Source organism: Rosa rugosa, chromosome 1 (genome assembly GCF_958449725.1).
Source record: "Rosa rugosa chromosome 1, drRosRugo1.1, whole genome shotgun sequence".
Taxonomy (NCBI): Eukaryota; Viridiplantae; Streptophyta; class Magnoliopsida; order Rosales; family Rosaceae; genus Rosa; species Rosa rugosa.
Genome location: NC_084820.1, coordinates 53,619,434 through 53,642,870, shown reverse-complemented (window position 1 = coordinate 53,642,870; position 23,437 = coordinate 53,619,434). Strand labels below are relative to the sequence as shown.

Sequence of the window (23,437 nt, the reverse complement as noted above, 5' to 3'; positions counted from 1 at the left end):
AGTACAAGAAGCCGATGACAATGCTAGCTATTAGATATAGGCTATCGAGAACTGCGTCACCGTCGGAGGGTGTCGCAGTCCAAAAAAAAAAAAAAATTTATATGTTATAATGATGACCTAAGAATATAAAAATTAGAGAAAGGGTAAATGTGGAAAAAGGAAGGTAGAAAAGTCTAGATCGATATAACACAAGAAGAAAGAAGGTTTGAAGGCGAAGGCTAACAAAATTCACATATTGCGTTTTTGATATAAACTCTGGCTCTGACTCAATAATAACTTATTGACTTGGTTTTCCGAGCGCACTCACTGACTGAAACACAGAGAGAGAGATGGCTTTGAACGGAGCTGGCGCCGCAGCAGCCTATAATCCTCGCACCGTTGAAGAGGTTTTCCGAGATTTCAAGGGCCGCCGGACTGGTTTGATCAAGGCTCTAACTACTGGTATTTTACCCCTTTCCTTTATTCAATTTCTGCTCAATTAGCTTCTACTTTGCCTTTTCAGAACACCCAGAAACGCAATTGGTGATTCTGGGGTTTTTGTTGTTTTCAATTTTGAATTTTGAATTGGAAATTGCCCTATTTTTTTTGTCTCTTACTGGGTCTAGCTTGTTGTGAATTTGGTTGCGGACAGATAGCCCAGGAAGTAAAACTACGCAGAATAAGGAATTGTAGAGTAAAGTGATGTTTTTTTTGGTTCGGAATAATGTGGCTTTATTCCATTGAGGTGCAGTTCTAGGGTGATGGGGGAATAACTCTTTTCCTGCATTTTGGAATTGAGATTTGGCTTATTTGGTTATCTGTGTTCTGTATCTGAAGAAATGGATAAAGGAATGGTGAATTGAGTTCATTTAGGAGTAAAGTTTTGAGCTTTGTTTTCATTTGGTCCTTTTTTTCAGATGGTTGTTGAGTTCATTGAGGAACACAGGATGAACTATTTTGATCTTGGAATCGTACGTTGTATTGTAGCTTCAGTGTTAGTTTTCAGGGAATTCCTTAAGAAAAGTGGCTAAAACGATACTTCATTTCATCGTCCAACGTATTATTAGAGGATGACATGTGTTTGCAGGTTTAGACTTAATGTTAGGAAACTTGAGTCCCTTATAACCCTAAATGGTGAATTCTTATGAAAAGAAAATCAACCTCTATTGGGATCATTGGATGTGAAGAAAACATAGGGAATGAAAAAAGAAAAGTGTAAAGAAGTTCTTAGCATGTGTGATAAGAGCTGTGACTAAAAAGGACACTGCTTTAAATCTGTTTCGTTTCTTTGTGTCTGTGTGTTTCTATCATAATGGGTCATTTCAGTTTGCTTTTAAAAAAATTTGTTGGAGCTTTACTTGTTTACAGTAATAACTGATTTTTGTTTTGTTTTGATTGAGTGATTTACACGCTTTTACATTTTTTATTGCAGATGCTGAAGAGTTCCATCAGCAGTGTGATCCTGGTAAGTATTTTTCTTTGTGTGCTTTTTAAATGCTTCTGTAAATGTGGGACCTAGTTGTAGAATAGCTTCTGTGCAATATATAAATTGTTCCTTTGTTCTTGGAGCTGTAAATGAGAGGTCTGCAACAAAATATCATCTTCAGTTTCTGTTAGCAATCGTGCACATAAATGAGCATGTTCAAGGTTCTTGTGATGTCACATTAAAAAAAAAGGGACACTTTAAGTCCTTTCCATTGCTCGAATTTCTAGTGTCGAATATTTCTGTTCTGGAAGTTGTTGAATGATGCAATTATTGAATATATTGAAATTGGTGAAATACTATTTAATTGAAATCAGCCAAATAGTGATTTTGGAGAACGAAGAAAGAAATCTTAATTTTTTCTGAGTGCTAGCTTTATTTGTGTTGTGAAATTTAGATTTCTTTAGAGCTGTAGTCAAAGGAGAGTTACCCGTCTTTTCAAATTTAGAGATGCTACATTCTGGATGAGGCTTTTATGAAGTAATGGTGACAATTCTGATTGTTGTTGTTGCTACTTATACAATGTTTGTGCTGTTCCTTTTGGTTTTTTATGCATGAGTGATTAGCCCTTATACTATTTTTTGACCAATCATATACCTAAATATCTCTATAGACACACACACACACACACACCAGGCCTTATAAAATCTTCGAATTGCTTTCTAATCTTTGAAGATCAAGCTATTAACAACAAAAGCTGTATCTAATCGAATTTTCCAATCAGTTGTCATTTGTTGATTGCTACTTCTTATTTTTGGCTATGTTTCCAGTGTTTTTTTCAACTAGTGTTTTTGAGTTGTTTTCTATTTACAGAGAAGGAGAATCTTTCCTTGTATGGATACCCTAGTGAGCAATGGGAAGTCAACTTACCTGCTGAAGAAGTGCCTCCGGAGCTGCCAGAGCCTGCACTGGGTATCAACTTTGCAAGAGATGGTATGGCAGAAAAGGACTGGCTAGCTTTGGTTGCTGTCCACAGTGATGCATGGCTACTTTCTGTTGCCTTCTATTTTGGATCCAGATTTGGGTTCGATAAGGTTGATAGGTGAGTCCACCAACTATATAGAGTTTCTTTGTTAGTTGAAGCTGTTCAAATTTAAATTCTTCTTTTCCCAGGGTGGAGAGTTAATTTGGTTAGATTTGGCCCGATGGTAAAGAATAGTCTATGGTACAGAACCAATGTTGATGCTTGCATATTATGTTTTCATAGTGTTTTATTTTCGTAGGATCTTCAGGTATACTGAAATAAATACCAGCTTCTAGCTCTATTTTGTTTTCTGGGTTTTCCCCATCATTTAAAAGAAAAAAAAGGAACAAGGAAACAAGGGCGTTTGTTTTCGATGACTTCTGGTTAATTTGATTTGTGAAGTTCAGTTACAAGTTAAAGAATATTCTATGTTTCATTGCCTTATCTTTTTGTGAGATTGACTATTTGCTTCATTTTGTTTTCTATAACTTATTGCTGTTTGGTGGTGCAGGAAGAAACTTTTTAGCATGATAAATGAACTTCCAACAATATTTGAAGTTGTGACTGGTACTGCAAAGAAGGAAGTAAAGGAGAAGCCATCTTCAAACCACGGTAGCAACAAATCCAAGTCAAACTCCAAAGCGGTAAAATAACTTTTCTGTGCATACTTATTAGCACTTATGCAAAAGTTAGGGGGAAGCTTATCCTAATTATTCTTTCTTTATAAACTAACATGCTTTATTTTCTTTTCTGTTGGTGACCAAAAAGCAGAGAGGATCAGAATCCCAAGCAAGACATTTGGAAGTGCTGCCAGCAAAAGATGAAGATGAGGGGTTAGACGAAGATGAGGAAGACGAACATGAAGAAGAGACTTGTGGAGCTTGTGGCCGAGGCGGGCCATCTTCATTAGATGAACCCTGGATTTTGTGTGATTTCTGTGAGACGTGGTTCCACATGAAGTGTGTGAAGGTGACCCCTGCAAAAGCAAAGCAGATTAAGCAGTACAAATGCCCTTCATGCAGCAACAAGAGGGCTCGCCCAATGTAATTTTCTTCTAATGGCTTTTTTCTAGTCGTAAACATACTTTCAGAACACATTAGTGATAGCTTGTTGTTTATTATTATAAAACGTTTGACTGTTTAATGTTTCTATGTAATTCTTAGCATTTTAGTACTGCAGTACATTGCTAAATTCTTAAGTATAAATATCGATGATAATCTCGATATTTTTAAAAAGACCAAAGAGTTTCCAATTCGCATGGGTTAACCTTCCCCGATATTTAGGCCATATTCCACCAGATGTTATCTAATATTTATATTAAGACATAAAAGAACTTGCAATTTCACTAAAACACAGGAGTTTATGTTAATGGGTTTTAGCTCAGGCTAAATTTGAAGCGGGAGTCAAAACAGAAATTTATGAAAGAATAGGTTTTTGAGGTTCCCTTATTTAAAACATATGAAGCGTCTAAACCATTAGGAATCTACTCAATAACTTGGAAACTAAACATGTAAATTGCTAAATTACAAGCATTTGGGCTTTTGAGCTCGATCCTCTAAAATAGCAAATAATTTTATAATTTATGATATTTTAGGGGTTTTTTTTTTTTTTTTTTTTAATGTTTTAGGATCTTTTCTAGCATTCACATTTCACACGTGAAAATATTAATTGATTAACAAAGTGAATTTTGCACAAAAACTCGTTTGTAACAGTTTTTAGCCAATGATATACAGCAATTTGATAGTTCTTCTTGCATTACCTTGTCTTTTCAATTCAACCCGTAATTTTGATAGATTAATTAATTTTTACCCTCTAAAAAATTTCAATAAGTACTCTTGTCGTATAAGACAACTCTTTCACAATGAAGTGAGTCTGTACCCGAGAATTTAATGTATAATTCATGGATTGTGATATAAAACTAGCAATTCCCAATGTTACATCCAGCACATGGGCCACATAATCATACAAATCCTGATTTGCATACAGTATATAATACAAGTGAAAACCAAGTTGGTCTGTATCCCAACGATTCCTTAAATAAACAAGTTATGGGACACAACTATGGATTAGACTAACCATCTAATGAACCCGTCATGGATAAACCACAATAAAAAAGTAGAGGTGGAATATTGATGTGATGGGTGGCCCCCTGATTAATTGAAAGTTTGGTAGAGCCCCCACCATTTAATCTAGACTTATCCACAAGGAAACCACATCCTTAATCTAGAATTTTACTCCACCAACTTGGTGGATTTGGTCGAAACTTGAGATCTAAGATAAACTCAATGTACATACCGACATACCACCAGCAGAGTAGCAGTAGCTCTAAGAGCAAGTTCACTGCTTTTTATGTGTTATTTTATTCTCTGGGTCACGAGTATAGTGTATTTCGTGACCTGGGTCACCCTGGATCACTTTCTAGGTCACCATGGTGACCTGCACAGTGTATTTCGTGCCCTGGGTCCCAGACACAGTGTATTTCATGACCCAGAGAGTGAAAATATACACTAAAAAGCAGTGAATAGTAGGTGACCCAACGGGTGAACTTGCTCTAAGGTTCAGCTACCTCGAGAGATTAGAATGATTCTCAGAAACATTGAATCACTAGTGTTATGTGACTGAGCTTTCTTATATGGTAAACCAGAAAAGTTCCGATTCTGTAAAAGATCCCCATTGGTTTAACAGCAATTAGGGGATAACATAAAAACCTGCATTGTATTACAATTGATGATCAACAACCTGTGCAGGTTCACATAAACATAAAAAAAGACAACTTCTTGCTTGCAAGAAGAGAAAACAACAATGACAACATTAAAAATAAGCAGGATCTAGAAGAAGGCATCTGAGTCTCTCTAGTTCGATCATCAGGTAAAAACCTCTTGATTCTTAGTGGAGAGCCGTTTGAGAAACTCATAGGTGGTGATCATGGTGGTTGCAGAAATCGACATTGAAGCCCATCTTGGCCCCAATCCTCTGTAACAAGCCATCCACCCGCCTTCTTTAACCAAATTCCGAACAGTCTGCCCAATGCTTGGTCCGCGCCGCCCATTGTCATCCCCATCCAGAACTTGCAGCCTCGTCTTGACCGTGTCGAGTGGCATTGTGATCAAAGCTGACATGCCACCCGCCATGGCTGCACTGGCTCCCTGAACTGCCATTATTGTCTTCGAATCAGGTCTATACGCATTAACCCCATTCTCATTCGTCTGGCTACAATAACACCCAACTCCATTCCAAACCATCCTCTGAGCAACAGAGTATGATGCCCACCAAACCGCATTGGATGGTGCATATGTCAAAATCGAAATCCCAAACCCTCTATACAACCCCCTCAGCCCATCAGTCTGAAGAATTTTCCGGAAAGCATCATACCCATTAACATATTTACAAGAGGACGCTTTAGGAAACTTCGCATTCGGATTCACACCGCCTTGCACCATCAGTCTCTGACTCACAACATCAGTTGGAGTCCACACAAGCTGAGCCGCCATCGCAGCACTCAACCCTGCAACCGCATTGGCAATTGCGGCAGCGGACGACTCCGAAAACCCTAACCTAACGGTGGCAGTGCCCACATTACTCTTGGTGATCTCAAGCGCCGCCATGTACAGCGCCCGGGCAGGTATTGTACCCATCAAAGAAGTCCCAAAGCCTCTATACAATGCCCGAAATCCTTCATGCCTGACGATCGAAAACGCCGTCTTGATACACGAGAGCTGAGATTGAGATACTTGTTGCCTGGTTTTCAAAACCACGACAGGGTAGAGAGTCGCCGATACGCCGGAAAAGAGCGCCGCTCCGAGGAAAAAGAACTTGGATTTATCAAGCATTTCCCAGTCGATTTCGGCCGGGATATGAATCTCTTTTTTCGCCGATTCATCCTCGGCGGCTCTCAAGTTCATTTCAGCCAGTTTCCAGATGAATTTTCACCCCAAAAAATTTAAAAACCTAACACCAAAACCTATCAAATTTCAATCGAAATTTCACCAAACCTCTTCGAATCTATAATCCTAACTGTACAAAATTTACAAAACTGGAAACGAATCTAATTATTGGCGCTGTACAACAATAAAAAAAAAAAAAGCGTTTAAAATATGATACACAGATATGGATTGAATTTAAGAGATCCAAATCAACGAATGAGCGTCTTTTTCCTCCTGTGGAACCAGGTATTGGATCGGAAAAGGGGACCGCCGAATGCGTCTAACATTTTGGGGTACAGCCGAAGAACCTTACCGGAAAAGAGGTCATCGGAAACCGGAGACCTCGCCGGTGGAGCAAAGCTAAGGTTCCAAAGAAGTGAAGAACATCAAACGGAGAATAGAGTTCCCTAAAAGGAGGAGAGAGAGAGAGAGAGGTGGGTGACCGGACTTAATTTTAGGCAGGAGGCGAAAGAGGAAATGGGTTTTTAGTGGTGAGTGCGGAGGAAGAGGAACCGGTAACTGAAACGTGTCGGTTTTGGATTAGGGAGTTTCTGACATGCCAGGTTTAGGGTTATTGGGATTTGTTCGGTTGCCAAGGTGACGATGGAGGCGGAGTGTCCGAGCCAGCGACAGCGTGTGACGTGTGATCCTATCCGTTTCACATGAAAATACAAATTTGACCTTGAAGCTTAAAAACTTTGTCGACCTTTAGAGCAAACGCACGCACCCCAAAGAGGCTTTACGCAAAGGCAAAAGGCAAGGTTTTGCCTCCCATTTGTGCACTATTCACTAATATTGTCTTTGCCTTTCAATTTTTTCATGCACCCCAAATTGGCAAGGTATTGGCCTCTCAATCATTCACTAATTAATCCAATGGTTTTTTTTTTTTGGATCACATCTCAAATGGTTATTGTGCAATGATATTTTTTTTATCTCATCTCCATCAATCTCATTGTGCCACGTTAGAACAAGAAAAACTAATTCAAATATGCATGGTCCCACCATGTTCAACAACCATAATCTTACGCCAGAAGCCCATCTGCCCATATTGGTCAGACCAAGTCAAAGTCCAAGACTTGCCAGTGGGCTTGGTTGGGAAGGCCTCAGGTCGTCAAAAAAAAAAAAAAACATTGGGGTGCCTGTGACTTGTTTTCTTTTTGGCCTTTTGGGCTTGTCTTGAACGTCCAAGATCATTGGGGGTGCATTTGCTCTTATCGAAGGGATATTCTTTTAATAATAGTACTAGCTTCATACCCGTTTGATGCACATTGAAGTTTGAAATGACTTAAATCTAATTTTTTTTTTTTTTTTTTTTTTGTTCTATGAAGCACATCAAAATACATTTCTTCTATAAACACACTGACAATCACCGTTTAAAATTGTTGTTGCATAGAAAAGTTGAAGAAGGGTGTTCAAAAAAATGGAAAGGAAACCCGCACGAAATAAAACTAGTTGAACCCACACGATTAAAAAGTGGATCGGCCGCAAATCAAGGGTCAACTTGCCAACACGAAGTAAACTCGTATAACCCGATTATGCTATACTTCTTCTTGAAATTTTGGACGTTGAGAGTATTTGATCCTAGGATTAGACAAATTGAAATATTTTGCTTCATCATTATAAGATTTAATTATTTATGAATTATATATAATAATTTATATTTTTCTTCTTGTGGAGTTTTCAGTGAATTTAATCAATTTATGCATTTTTTTTAGTTAAATCAGTCACAATGTTAACCCTTAAATGAGTCGTTTTGTCCAACACGACACGACCTATTTATTTATGAGTTAAGCGGGTTGGAAACGAGTAACCCGTTTAATAAATAGGTTGGATTTGAGTTTTGTTGTAAATATTATTTCTTATGTGGCTGTCCACGTTATTAGTTAGAGACCTACATGTAATATCTCAATAGTCTGAACACTTATCATGTAAACCCTACCTCTATATAAGGGAGGCCTCTGAGACTAAATAATATACTTCTCCATTTTCCCCTCATCTCTCTTTATACATTTCTTACTCTCTACAAAATAAGTCAATACTTTATAACACGTTATCAGCACGAATTGCTCTTCTATTCTTACTCTATGATGATCCAGATGTTTTATGGTGCAACGTCGTTGCCTTGAACTATAAAACGTGATCTATGAGTTCATTCTTTTTAGAATTCCCATTTGTTTACTTTACTGGTGAACTGAGCTTTGCAAATATCTTTCACGTCATCACCATATATATTGATGCCATGCAATCTTGATTCAATTGATCAACATATCTTCTGATGGCCTATGTATTCTTATATTCATAGATGTCCATGTTTGCTGTGATACATGTGCATGATTATCTCTATTGCATGATTATCTCAATGTTGTCACGATATGTATATAAGATATATGTTATTAACGTAATGGATATATCTTTGCTGTTTCATTTCTTATCGCATATCTAATATTTATTTAATTAAATTTATCTTATATGTTTTATCAAGCATACTTAATATTCATAATACAAGTGAACCTGAAGTTTCACTACTGCTACTCGAGCCTGAAGTTTCGAGTACATATTTGTTTGAACCCGAAGTTCAAAAATACGAAATTTTAGAACCTGAAGTTCTAATCATAAGAACACGAACCTGAAGTTTCGTGCATATAATTGCGATCCAATGTTCATTTTTCGAACCTGAAGTTTCGACACTGATTGCTTATTTGTTAAGAACCTGTAGTTCTAACACTATATATGGATCCTAACATACGTCATCTTCATTATGGCAGGAAGATGATGAATTTGACAAAATTGGATTTTGTCGCCCTTGACATCTTTGGCAAGAACTACATGTCCTGGGCCCTTGATGTCGAGATTCATCTTGAAGCCCAAAACCTTGGGCCTACTGTAACGCCCCAAAACTTGTTGACGTCACAGCGCCGCGTATCTTACGAAGCTTAAGTATTGACAAAGTAATACTCAAACTTCCTAAGATGCGCAAGGCTAAAGATAACGAAACTGAGTTTTTGGGCAGCTGCAAACTTGATATTTGGGATCAACGTGTCTTAACCTTTGGTGAAAGAAAAGAAACAACATAAACTCAAGTGAAGTCTGATGTTAAATAAACTCGAGGTAGCTAAACTAAATAGACTTCAAAGAGGTTTGAAATCTGAGGCTTTACACTAAAATTTGTGGAAAAATTTCAAGTAATGACAACAACAAATAGAATTTATCCAACTGAAATAACAAGCTTAGTAAGAGTAGTTAGAAACTTGAAAATATAAGATAGAAGGATGCAAATCTAGTTCACAAATTAGGGCTGAGAAACATGGCCTTTAATATATACATGGCTCAAAATAGATCACTGAGAGTGATTCAAAAGAAGACTGGCCTAGACATTTACATGAGGCAGAAGTAAGCCTTTCAACAAATTTACAACACACTGAGTTCAACTTTCCACAACAAAAGTTCAAGCAAAATAGAGGTTCAAAACACCAAAGAACATCAGGATTTCAAAATAGGATAGAAGACCTCAAAAGGCAGGAGTTGACAAACAGCAAAATGCCAAAAGCCACCACTTCAGTTCTGCTCCCTTTCAACTTCGTGCACAGTACCTGAAATGAGTAGGGGTGAGCATCACTTACGTTCATATGCTCAGTAGGAAGTAATGCTAGCCAAGTTTGAAAACTAATTGAAGTTGGTACCAATAAAACTTTAAACAACAGTAGCAGAAAACTAAAGTTTGTATGAGAGTTTCCAGTGAAAAGTATGCATGAAGGGTACCCATTTTTCTACAAACCGATGACCGGTCTTAATGCCAACTACTTACTTGCTAAAGTAAATGCACAAACAACCAGCAAGAAGTAGCGAGAGTGGCCGTTTACGCCATACCACCTAGGAGTAACACCACACCTCAAAGGATGTTAGACGTCCTCCAGTCAGTATAGCCCCTCCGGAGGTTTAGGGGATTGAAACCCAAGGTAGTCGCTTTGCTCCCTTCACTCTTAAGTCACCACTTAAAAACAATGCAATGTGTATGCACAAAAACATAGAAATCTTTTCAAGAAAAGCTCTAACTAGTGAAGACCCCCTACCTGGAATCCTTGATGTGTAACTCCCAGCAAGTACCACAGAACCACTCTTCAAATCACTTGAGTCCTTGATCCTATTATGAACATGTAAACCACCATCAGTCCTAATAATATTTCTCCCTTAGACTAAATCACTCAATTAGAGACTGGGCAATAGCTAGAGCTTCACCATATGTGGGCTTATTCCAAAAAGAGAACAAAGGTAGCTTGGTTTCGTTAACTGAGTGGTTGGTTGTAAAAGAGTCTAGATAATGAATATAAATGTGACTTTTTAAATAAACTAAGTAAACATAGGCTAAAAGACTTTTGTTAATGAAATATGCTGAAAAGGTAAGAAATAAATTAAAAGCGGGAATTATTTGATTTCTAGTTGAAGTAGAAGAAATATGACGAAATGGAAGAACAGGACTATGACTCATTTATAAATCGGGATAGGTATTTACCAAGGTTGAGGAATGCTCACTTTTGACTAGGTAACTCCCTAAGTTAGTTCCTAGAATTTAAGGCTCTCACACCTACAATCAAGGAAGGAAACTCAGCGTCCGCGCAGAATAAAGCTAAGGCCATGATTTTTCTGTGCCACCATCTCCATCAGGGATTGAAGGATGAGTACTTAATTTTCAAAGACCCACTTGAGCTATGGACAGGCTTGGCAGATAGATTCGCTCATCAAAAGACTGTTGTGCTCCCTAGGGCACGTTATGAAAGGACGCATCTGTGCCTTCAAGATTACAGTTCTGTGATAGATTACAATTCCGCTATGTTCAGGATCACCTCCCAAATGAATCTTTGTGGAGAAACTGTCACTCAGGCCATGATGCTTGAAAAGACCTTCTCCACCTTTCATGCCTCAAATATGGTCTTACAGCAACAATACCGAGAAAGAGGATTCACCAAATACTCTGATCTCATATCTTGTCTTCTGGTGGCTGAGCAAAACAATGAGCTCTTAATGAAGAACCATCAGTCTCGCCCTACAGGATCACAGTCATTCCCTAAAGCGAATGCTATTTTTACTAGTGGTCATGGCAATAGACGTGGTGGAACGCATGGCAAAGCCCGTAACCGTCGTCATAGACGTGGTCAGAGTCAACAAAATGGTCAAGCTCGTGGGGGTACAACCAGCAGTTGGGCCCAAGGAACAATGCCAAGATTATAAAAGGAAATGGTCAGATGATCAAAACTCATAAAAATGAAGACAGTGTTTGTCTTAGATGTGGTGGTAAAGGCCATTGAGTTCGTACCTGTCGTGCAGAAATTTGGTGGCACTCTATAAAGCTTCCCTAAAAAAGAAAAATGTGGAGACAAACTACATTGATCACTCTGACCCTTGGGATTCATCTGAGCCTCTGGACATTACCCCCCTTGATGTCTCAGATTTTTTTTGCGAACAATGGAAGCAATTTTGATGATATGACTAGTGGTGGAGTCCTTGACGACAACTAGTTGTTAGCCTATGCTTAGGCACTTTTTCCTTTATGTTTTCCTCGCATTAGTCGTATTTCCCTTTGTTTTGGTCTCTAAATTGGATGTTTTTATTAGTTGTATTTTGCTCTCTAGTTTGGAAGTTCAATAAAAGAAGAATGTTTCTAGGGTGGTTCTATTCATACCTCACAATTTACTCTTTGGACCTCCCATTTTAATTTTTACCATTAAACTTCTTATTTTACCCTTATAATTACCTTTTCGATCTTCGTTCTAGCAACCTCCACATGAGTCACCACCCACCATCCTTATATTACCTTCTCAATTCGATACAGTAGGTGCGAAATGATCAAATGTTGTGTTGAGCAAAAATAGTACTTGATTAATGCATGGAGGAGTCGATCTGTTCTACTGCAAAAGAAAAAATTAATCCACATGAGAAAACCATTTCCTCAAGACTCAAGCTGAAGCTCCTTTCATAATACAAAGTTCCCCTAAGATATGCCAAGCTTTCCGTATTAGATATGTCGTAATTAGCCAAGATCAATTAAGTCAACAAGGCCAGAAGCCTAGAACTTCATATTTTATAAACAAGTCTAAGTCTTCAACAACGAGAAAATAATAAATTTCTGTCCATGTAGTTTGAAATCTAGAAAAAATTGCATTCGACAACTGATAAACTTCCACCTTCCAATGACAATTTAAGCTTCAGTCAGAGAATGGGGAGAGGGAGAGAAGATTGTTGTGCTGCTTCTTCTGTTATAATCTTCTTCTTTTTTTACTTGAGGGATAAAATGGAGATTAAATTTTTACAAAAATAAAGAGAGGTCTAAAGAGCAAATTTGGAGGTCTGACTTGTTTCTATTCTATTATATATTTTTTTCTTCCCGAACAATTTGAATTTCCATTTTTTTTGTTATGATAATTACTCTACTTGTCTCTAATTATGGTTTAATTATAACTTTCACAGTTTTTTTTCTGGTCTTGCTAAAAAGAAAAAAAAAGTCCAAAAAGAAGTCCTTGTTCAAGCGTGCATGCACACATACAATCATCATAGAATCTTTTTTAACGTTTTTCAAAGTAGAATATTTGTTGTAGTAATACAGCATGCAGATAAAGATCAGTGAAACCAACTCGTGCATGGAATGTTTAATTACGTACTTTTCTTTGTGCAAGGAATATCACCAATAATTATCATTTTATCACAAGTAGATATCTCAATGACTTTATGTCTTGCGACTATAGTTATCGGTAGGAAGTTGTATTTAAAACTACTTCTAACTAGTCTTCCTTGATTATTTTTTATTATTTAAACTTCCGTTTGGAAAAAAGAGAAATTTATATTTATAAATTAAATATACGAACTCAGAGCTCCGCGATGCGCGGACGAAAGCGAGCGAACCCTAGCGCTCGAGAAAGCGATGGCGGCAATCTCCCCTCGCCTCGGGTAGAGTAGGCCGATCTGGCCTCTGGTGTGTTCGTGGTCAATGGTCGCGAGAATCTTGGTTTGGATCTGGAAGATGTTGGTTTCCGGGGGTTGTTGGCGGCAGGGTCTGGAGGATCTTCGATCTCCTTGGTTCCTGTCGGTCAGACAGAGGGCGAGTCGTTGCGGCGGCCGGCGGTATGGTGGGTTGGAGTTCGGAGGCTGAACTGGTTTAGACGTCGGTGGGCTTCTTTAGTGCTTCGGTGTGGCGTGGTCGAGGATTGCTGCAGCGGACTAGGTTGCTGCTCGGCCAGTTGATGTGGAAAGGTCTGCCGCCGGAGAACATGATGGCAGCGGAGGCAAAGGTGCAGAAGAGCACGGCGTCTCCTACGTTGTTGGCTCGGGTTTGGGCCTGGGCTCACTCGTGGGCTGATGAGGCAGGGGCAAGATCTGATTTGGGCTTGGGCTCAAGTCAAGGCAGTCTGGGCCCTAATTTATTAGGGTATTGAGCCTGTGTGAGGTTGGATTAACTTCTATGAGTCTTCTATGACGTTTCTAGTATCTTGCTTGTACCACAATTGCGTGATTGGCAAGTAGGGACTAGTTGAATGATTTCTTTTCCGTAGGAGGTGAAGTTTTTTCATTCTTGTATAGGCTCGCTTAAATGTGAGCGTCCCAGAGATTTTAATGATCTGCTCTAGCTTAGATAGTTTAGTTCGGATTTTCTTGCCGAGTTTTGCTTATGTAAGTTATGGTAGACTCTAGCCTATTGGCTGTTGATCTAATGAAATCAACTTCTATTTAAAAAAAAAAGAGAAATTTATATTTCTTTTTGGCGCCCAACTCAATGACTAAATTGTTTTGTCAATAAGAATATAAACAAATACAATATTATGCCTTAGTCAGATTGATTAATTGTTATTATTTCTTTTTATGAAGGCATGGAAAGAGATTTCGGGTGCTCTCAAGTTATGAAGGATGGAGAAAATATATGTGTTGCTGACAGTGCCACTACACATACGATCCTTCGCGATCGGGTTTATTTCTCCACTTTAACACCTTCTAAAGCCAATGTGACTACTATCTCAGGTCCTACAGACCTGATTGAAGGCTCCGGAAGAGCCCACATTAGGCTACCAAATGGAACTCAATTGTCCATTCAAGAGGCTTTATACTCTTCGAGATCCAGAAGAAATCTCCTCAGTTTTAGAGATATCCGTTTAAATGGATACCACATTGAGACCACAAATGATAATTGTGTGAAATATCTTTGCATACGTCCAATAAAAATTGTCAAAAGCAGATATTGGAAAAATTGGTTGCCCTATCATCTGGGTTGTATTACACAACCATTAAACCAATTGAGGCATACCATGTTGTGAACCAGCAGTTCAAAAATCAATATACTTTTATGCTTTGGCATGACCGTTTGGGTCACCCCAGATCCACCATGGATGCATAGGATCATTACAAATTTCAATGGACATTCATTGATGACTAAACATATTGTTTTGCCAAGCAACCCTTGCAAAGCTTGCTCACAAGGGAAATTGAATTAGTGGTTAAACCATCTTATGCAAAGATAGATATCGAATCCCCATCTTTTCTACAAAGAATTTAAGGGGACATTTGTGGACCTATTGACCCATCTTGTGGACCATTTCGATATTTTATGGTCCTAGTTGATGCCTCTACAAGATGGTCACATGTTTGCCTCTTGTCTACCTGTAATGTGGCATTTCCCAAACTACTTGCTCAGATAATTAAATTACGAGCTCAATTCCCGGATTACTCTATCAAGTCCATTTGTTTAGACAATGTTGGTGAATTTATATCTCAAACCTTTGCTGATCATTGCATGTCTATGAGAATTGAAATTGAACATTCGGTTCCTCATGTTCATACACAAAATGGTTTGGCAGAAGCTTTTATTAAGAGATTTCAAATAATAGCGAGCACTTTGCTAATGAAAACAAAGATGCCAGTTTCTGCATGGGGACATGCAATTTTGCATGCAGCAGCTTTAATTCGGTTGAGGCCCATAGCCAACCATCAATATTCCCCATTACAACTTGTTTCTGGGAGCCAGCCCAATATCTCCCATCTTCGAACATTTGGTTGTGCTATTTATGTGCCTATCGCACCGCCACAACGTACAAAAATGGGCCCTCAACGTCGATTAGGAATCTACATTGGCTTTGATTTACCATCCATTATTCGGTATTTAGAACCCATGACGGGTGATACCTTCACTGCACGGTTTGCAGATTGCCATTTTGATGAGACAATATTCCCGCCGTTAGGGGGAGATAAGACTGTTCTAAATGAACGTCGTGAATTAATGTGGACTGTACCCACTATATCTCATCTTGATCCTCGTACTAAAGAAAGTGAAATTGAAGTACGAAGGATTCTGCACCTTCAAAATATTGCTAACACAATGCCTGATGCATTCACTGACACAACAAAAGTGACAATATCACATATCCTAGCAATAAATGCACCGGCAAGAATTAATGTCCAAATTGGACAAAATAATGTGGCGGCCAATGAGCCATCTGTTGCACGCCTGAAGCGTGGCAGACCTGTAGGTTCAAAAGATTCAGTTCCCAGAAAGAGGAAATCAAAGGCACATCTGAATCCAAATGAAATCGCCCCTGAAGAGAATATTGGGCAAGACATTAATGTCTGATCCACAATTCATGATTCTGTGACTACAGAAGAGGAAAATGATATCGGTGAGACACTAGCCCATGAAGAGGCTCAGGTACCTGAAAATAAGGAAATTTCCATAAACTATGTGTACACCAATGAGTTGTGGGATCGTAGAGATATGATCATAGACAATATATTCTCATTCGCAGTAGCTACTGAAATAATAAAAGGCGATGACACTGAACCTCGCTCTGTTAATGAATGTAGACAGAGATATGATTGGCTCAAATGGAAAGATGCAATCCAAACTGAATTAAATTCTCTAGAAAAATGCAGTGTTTTCGGACCTGTTGTCCAAACACCACCCCAATGTCAAACTGGTTGGATATAAATGGGTATTTGTAAGAAAGCGTAATGAGAAAAATGAGATTGCAAGATATAAGGCGCGACTTGTTGCTCAAGGTTTTTCACAAAGGCCTGAGATAGATTATGAGGAAACATATTCTCCTGTAAGGGATGCTATCACATTCCGCTATCTAATAAGTTTAGTAGTTTTGGAAAAATTTGATATGCGACTTATGGATGTTGTTACTGCATACCTATACGGTGAGTTAGATACTGATATCTACATGAAAGTCCCAGAAGGACTTAGGTTGCTTGAAGCAACTACAAAACCACGCAATATGTACTCAATCAAACTGAGACGATCCTTATATGGATTGAAGCAATCTGGACGAATGTGGTACAACCGCCTCAGTGAGTATCTACTTAAGAAAGGATATGTCAATGATCCTATATGTCCTTGCGTGTTCATTAAGAAATCAAATTCTGGTTTTTGCAATAGTCGCAGTTTATGTCGATGACATGAATCTGATTGGAAGTTCTTCAGAACTTGGAAAAACTGTTGAATATTTAAAGAAAGAATTTGAAATGAAAGACCTTGGAAAAACAAGGTATTGCCTTGGGCTGCAGATTGAGCATTTGGATAGTGGGATTCTTGTCCATCAATCTGCTTATACCGAAAAAATTATGAAGAGATTTGGTATGGAAAAGGCTCACCCACTGAGTACCCAAATGGTTGTTCAAAGTCTTGACACTATGAAAGATCCATTTCGTCCAAGACAAGATGACGAAATTATCCTCGGTCCTGAAGTACCATATCTTAGTGCTATTGGTGCCCTACTTTATTTGGCACAATGTACAAGACCAGACATTGCATTTGCAGTTAGTGTGTTAGCCAGATATAGCTCTGCTCCAACATCACCCCATTGGAAAGGCGTAAAAGACATTTTACGCTACCTTCGTGGTACAACAGATATGGGTTTATTCTATACAAATAAATCTGTTGATAATCCCACGATTGTTGGATATGCTGATGCAGGATATCTCTCTGATCCGCATAGAAGTTGCTCTCAAACAGGATATGTTTTTACATGTGGAGACACAGCAATTTCATGGCGATCATTTAAGCAAACACTCGTGACAACTTCCTCTAATCATTCAGAAACCAAATTTTTAATACGATTAGTAAATGAGTTGACAACCCACTTCAATATTACACAGGTTGCTAAGCCCGACCCTTTGCTTCAGGCTCAAAGCACAAGCCCCATCTTTTGCAAGCCCAAGTGACAGCTGTAGTTTGGTTTTCAGGACACCACGTGCAAGGGCAAAATTCAATCTGGACCAAAACATCTAAATTTTCTTTTCCTATTTTATTGAAAGGTATCAATTTTGTCGTATACCTATTTAACTGTTTATCAGACAAATTGATTGTTCGTCAATTCAAAACTTCACCTATTACTGAACGATTTGGTCAATAATGACTAACAAAGAGTTTCAATCATAATATTCTATAAAGAGATGCGACAAATAACAAAGAATTTGGATAATTCGGTCCAACATACTTTGAACTTAAGTATATTGATACTTTTACTTAAGACCTCGTTTGGTTCGCAGAATTGAAGACTCAGGAAAAGAAAATCATTACTTTCCTTTGTTTGGTAACCACAAACTCCGGAAATACTTTCCTGACAGAGGGGAAAGTAGGGGGGGAAATCATTCCACTCAAACCCCATGGGATTGATTTTCCCTTCCCAATTCCCAGCATTTATTATAAAAGTTTTGGACAACAATACCCTCTCTTGCATAAAAAATTGATGTACTTTTGAATTTTTATGATGTTGTTTTTATTTTAAAATACAAGGGTATTATTGAAACATTGATACATTTTTACTTTCCTTTCCTGCACCAACTAAACACCGGAAGGGAAATCAAATTATCTTTTCTGAATACTTTCCCTGCTTTACCAAACAAAGGAAAGGAAACCTGACAGAAAATTTAGTTTCCCTTCCCCATGGGAAAGACAAAGGAATTGATTTCTCTTCCGTAAACCAAACGAGGCCTAAGTATAGCACCCACTAATTAGCGCTCAAGTAAATGTTCTCAAGTGGAAAAATTTAACCAGTTAGGTAATTACTTAATTTGTGGACTTGTGATCACTTAGAATTCTATATGTTAGATTGTGAGGTCGGACTTCAGACAAATTAGTCATCTTTCATTGGCTGGGATGAAAAAGGTACCTCCATCGTCTTCACCATTGTCCTTTCCATGAGTTCTTTAATTACGAAATATTAATATATATGCAACTAAATCATATGCGTTTACCACCTAAGTACAAACTTATAGGTTATAAGTGGAGGAGTTTCCAACTCAATAGTGATGGGAAGAGCACGATAATATACGAGTGGTCTTTCAGTCCTCCATATATATAGGGAAATTACCTCCTCCATAGATGAGGGTTACTTCTCTTTCTTTTTCAAGATGCTGTATGTAATACAAACAAGTTTTTGGTTTGTAATATTTGGATTTGCATGCATTATCATCCACGTAGTCCTAGCTAAACTAGTCATTTGCGTCGTATATATTTTAAGAGATTACCATATACGAATTAAGAATACATGGTGATTCTTCTTCAACCTGCTGGTATTTGGAAGTCGTTGACATGTTTTACTTTTTAATTGGTCTTGTATTTTAGAGTCGGCTTTCTAAGGAATTGTAATGCCTTTGGCCTCTTTAGTACGTTCAATAGGACATCTCATTGTTTATTCCGACCGATTGGTATGAGATACTCGTGATTTCGAAATCAAACTTCTCGAACTCTATTTAGCATATATGAGGATATATAGGTATATTCACAATATGGTTAAACTTGATATCTAAACTTTAGATAAATGCTCTTAATCATTATAATTAATTTACTATGTAAAACATCCTAAATGCTTAAAAGGCTAATGCTAAATACAACACGAGAGAGAAGAAAAAGTCAACAAGGAATCAAGCCTGATTCCATGACATCCTTTTTGGTTAAACCTAGAGTCAGATTGTCTTTTTTTTTTCTTTTCTTTTTTTTGGAAGACGAAAACGAAATTCTCTTAAGAGTCAGATAGTCTATTCACTCATAATTTGTCTATATAACTTCAAAATTCCATCTTCTTCTATACCCCTATAGAGTGAGTGAGTTAGTTCCTTAAATCCTGTCATGGAATACGATTCCCAGTCCCCAAAGTTTGCTCTGCCCGTGGACTCTGATCACAAGGCAACAGAGTTCAGAATCTTCTCCATAGACAAACCTCACATGCGAGCTTTTCACTTAGCCTGGTTCTCATACTTCTCATGCTTCCTCACCACTTTTGCCGCAGCACCTCTACTCCCCATAATCCGGGACAACCTCAACCTCACCACCACCGGCATCGGCAAAGCCGGAATCGCTTCGGTCTCCGGCGCAGTCTTTGCCCGTATAGCCATGGGAACTCTTTCCGACTTATTCGGACCGCGCCTCGCCTCTGCCTCACTCCTACTCCTCACCGCACCAGCTGTCTTCTTGTTCTCAATGGCCTCGTCCCCATTTTCTTTTCTCTTCTTGCGTTTTTGCGTCGGTATCTCTTTGGCCAACTTTGTTCCAACTTTGTTCTGGATGAGCTCTATGTTTTCACCTCCGGTGGTCGGCACGGCAAATGGATTTGCCGGAGGTTGGGGGAACTTTGGTGGTGGAGCGACACAGCTGATCATGCCACTTGTGTTTGGCATCATTCAACATAACGTTGGTGCTGCCAAGTTCACTGCTTGGCGAATAGCGTTTCAAATCCCTGCCGTGTTTCAGATGCTCTCCGCAATTGCAATCTTGCTTTTCGGGCAGGACATGCCGGACGGTAACTTCCACCGGTTGGAGAAGTCCGGTGACAAACCGAAAGACAAGTTCTCGAATGTTTTCTGGCACGGGGTTAAAAATTACAGAGGGTGGATTCTGGCATTGACATATGGCTATTGCTTTGGTGTTGAGCTCACTGTGGATAATATCATAGCTGAGTACTTTTACGACAGATTCAATCTCAAGCTTCACACTGCAGGGATGATAGCGGCGACTTTCGGGTTGGCCAATATTGTTTCTAGACCGACAGGAGGGGTTTTATCGGATTTGATGGCGAGGAGGTTTGGGATGAGGGGGAGGCTGTGGACTTTGTGGGTGGTGCAAACTTTGGGGGGTGTGTTCTGTGTGATTCTTGGAAGAGTTGGTTCTGTGAAGGCTTCTATTGGTGTCATGATTTTGTTCTCCTTGTGTTGCCAAAGTGCTTGTGGGCTTACATTTGGAGTGGTTCCTTTTGTTTCCAGAAGGTACGTTTTCAACTTTGACACATTAAAATAAATATAGTTTAGGAAAGTGAAATCTACATTTAATTTCTTTTCTTTTTTGGTTGAAATTCTTAACAAAAGACAATTTAAGTTACTAAAGATAAAATTTTAAGTTACTAAAAAGGAAAACATCGGGTGTGGATTGTAAAATGGAGAGTGTAGATTTCACTCCCCATAGTTTATGCTATGTTGATGTCCCAATATGATGATGAATGCAATTTCCATATTAGAATGCTCAAAGTACATAGGAGTATAGGACTATTTATGGTTATGGAATTGTTATTTTTTATATGGATATGTGTGTGTGTGGGGTATTTGATGGATTTGATAATGTTTAGTAGTGTATTTGATTAATTGTTGCTTGACATGTCAACAATCAAGGATATAACATTTTGTCCTCCGGTTTAAGTTAACATATGCAATCCATATATATGTGCATCATTAGGCTTGATTATAATTTTAATCTTGTTTTCAGGTCACTAGGTGTCATCTCTGGTATGATAGGGGGTGGTGGAAGCTTGGGTGCAGTTATGACCCAACTTATTTTCTTCAAAGGATCCGAGTATTCGAAAGAAACAGGGCTTACTCTAATGGGGGTCATGATCATATGTTGCACTCTCCCATTGACGCTAATATATTTCCCGCAATGGGGTGGAATGTTGAGTGCTCCATCATCTATAAACACCGGTACTGAAGAGGAGTACTACATGTCCGAATGGACTTCAGTGGAGAAGGAGAAAGGTTTTCATCGCGCAAGTGTGAAATTTGCTGAGAACAGCAGAAGCGAAAGGGGAAAATCGGACTCTTTAACAAGGACCTCTGATGATATTCGACCAACAGGCAACAGTACTTGTTTATCTAGCTTGTACTACATCAACTGTTAAGCTTGGAGCTTCAAACCAAAAGCTAGCTCCAAATAATGGGACTGATGCTGGTAGCTTTAAAATTGATCGATACTATATAATGACTATACTAGCCTCTTAATACATGCTTACGCATGTGTCAATGATTTGTTTTTTCTCTGTATACATAGTACTTTTGTGGCTAGAGAATTTTGTTTGATACTAAAAAAAAAAAACAAAAAAAAAAATGCTTTGTTTGATTCTCTAATAATACTTGGCTAACCAGCTATGGCGTAGCTAATAATAAGAGAACATGTGTCCAATAACCAGCTAAAAGTGTTTGACAAGAATGTGAAGAATATTCTACCTCAATTACTATGAGTATTATCCTTGTTAACTGGACACGTATCCTCTTGTTATTGGCTACAGTTGGCTAACTATTTTTTGACTTTGTCAAGGGGAACCCAAAGGCTTCCTAGGCCCAAGATAAACCCATTTGGCGCATGTGAAATGCTCCAACTGTACATTGCAGCACAGTGTCTGGCCACTTTGACAGCTTCGGGGTTCGAACCTAGATTGGGGAGCACATCCAACTAGGCAAGAACCACTAGGCCACTTGCAGTGGTTACAGTTGGCTAACCATAACTGGTTATCCAAATATTATCCTTGATTCTCTTCAATAAAGTAAAAAATAAAAAACAACAAGTAAAAAGACAAAAAAAATTGTGATTGTAGTAACTGTTCGCATGTTTCGATATCTTTTTTTTTTTTTGGTTACAAACGGGGCCTAAAAGACCCAAGCAAAAACAACAGAAAAGCTAAGAATTAGAGCAGGAACATCTCCTTGCTCTAGAGACAGCAGAGATGTCATCAAGATAGGCCTGGGCAGCATGAACAGGAGGGTACTCAAAAATGATTGGACCAAGCTCATGATTGATGCTATTCTTAGCCAAAGAGTCAGCCGTCATATTGCACTCTTTGAAGATGTGAGAGAGTTGAGCATTCCCCATAGCATCCATAATATTTGAGCAGCCCTTGAGGAGGGAACCAGGAGGGTGGAGAGAGAATTCAGCTTTCTGCATTAGCTGCACTAAAATGGCAGAGTCAGACTCAATTTCAAGGTGAGAGATATGGAGACTCAAGGCAAGTTTAAGGCCATAGAGTAAGCCCCAAGTTTCAGCATCAAGGATCTCCCCAATTCCCAAATTAACTTGGAAACCAGTGATCCAATTACCAAGATGATCCCTTATCACACCCCCAGCACCAATTTTGCCAGTTGACGAAGATCTAGTCCCATCAATATTTAACTTGTAAAAATTAGCAATAGGTTTCTTCCAAGCAAGCACAGTATATCTGTGGACTGTATCAGTATTTAACTTGAAGTTAGCACTAGTCCATTCTTCAGCATAACTCCAAATTATTTTGTCAGGACAAACGGGCATGATAAAATTTGGCTCAAAAACATCCTTATTTCTCCATTTCCAGATGAACCAGCAAATAAAGATAAAGAGATTGCACCATTTAATATTGTTCTTGATCACAATCTGGCAATGCAATTGGGCAGCCACCCATCCATTCCAATCCAGAGAGAAAGAGTTAAGGATAGTACCAGGCTTGAGAAAAGCATTCCAGATAGCAAGAGACCTAGGACAATCCTTGAACAAGTGGAGGAGAGTTTCATCAGCAGTCTTGCAAATAGGACATAAGGAGGTGGAAGTGAAACCTCGTTTAACTCTTTTAACATTAGTTAGAAGCTTTCTATGGAAGGCAGCCCAGAGGAAAGTTTTCAGCTTAGGAGGGACATTACTCTTCCAAACAACTGTCCATTGAGGATGCTGAAGGCTGAGAGAATCAAAGTTAGAATTATAGGCAGACTTGACAGTAAAACAACCATTAGATGTAGCTCCCCAAATCAAAGAGTCACAACCACAATTATCAAAACCAGTGGGAATATTAATAATTTGATTGACGATGTCACCTGGGACCA

General features: G+C 38.6%; 3 protein-coding genes across 3 annotated transcripts; 2 read left to right on the top strand and 1 right to left on the bottom strand.

Moving 5' to 3' along the window:
- Positions 1-205: 205 nt before the first annotated feature.
- LOC133725461 (PHD finger protein ALFIN-LIKE 4-like) lies at positions 206-3,600 on the top strand. The gene is made up of 5 exons (XM_062152732.1): positions 206-441; positions 1,412-1,444; positions 2,276-2,504; positions 2,938-3,070; positions 3,198-3,600. The coding sequence occupies exons 1-5, from the start codon at positions 330-332 to the stop codon at positions 3,471-3,473; spliced, it is 783 nt and encodes a 260-aa protein (XP_062008716.1). The 5' UTR covers positions 206-329; the 3' UTR covers positions 3,474-3,600.
- A 1,407-nt stretch (positions 3,601-5,007) lies between these two features.
- LOC133725460 (uncharacterized) lies at positions 5,008-6,928 on the bottom strand. Its single transcript, XM_062152731.1, has one exon. The coding sequence runs from the start codon at positions 6,326-6,328 to the stop codon at positions 5,291-5,293; it is 1,038 nt and encodes a 345-aa protein (XP_062008715.1). The 5' UTR covers positions 6,329-6,928; the 3' UTR covers positions 5,008-5,290.
- Positions 6,929-19,189: 12,261 nt separating this feature from the next.
- LOC133741155 (high affinity nitrate transporter 2.5-like) lies at positions 19,190-21,723 on the top strand. Its single transcript, XM_062169107.1, has 2 exons — positions 19,190-20,590; positions 21,084-21,723. The coding sequence occupies exons 1-2, from the start codon at positions 19,458-19,460 to the stop codon at positions 21,490-21,492; spliced, it is 1,542 nt and encodes a 513-aa protein (XP_062025091.1). The 5' UTR covers positions 19,190-19,457; the 3' UTR covers positions 21,493-21,723.
- The last annotated feature ends 1,714 nt before the right edge of the window (positions 21,724-23,437 follow it).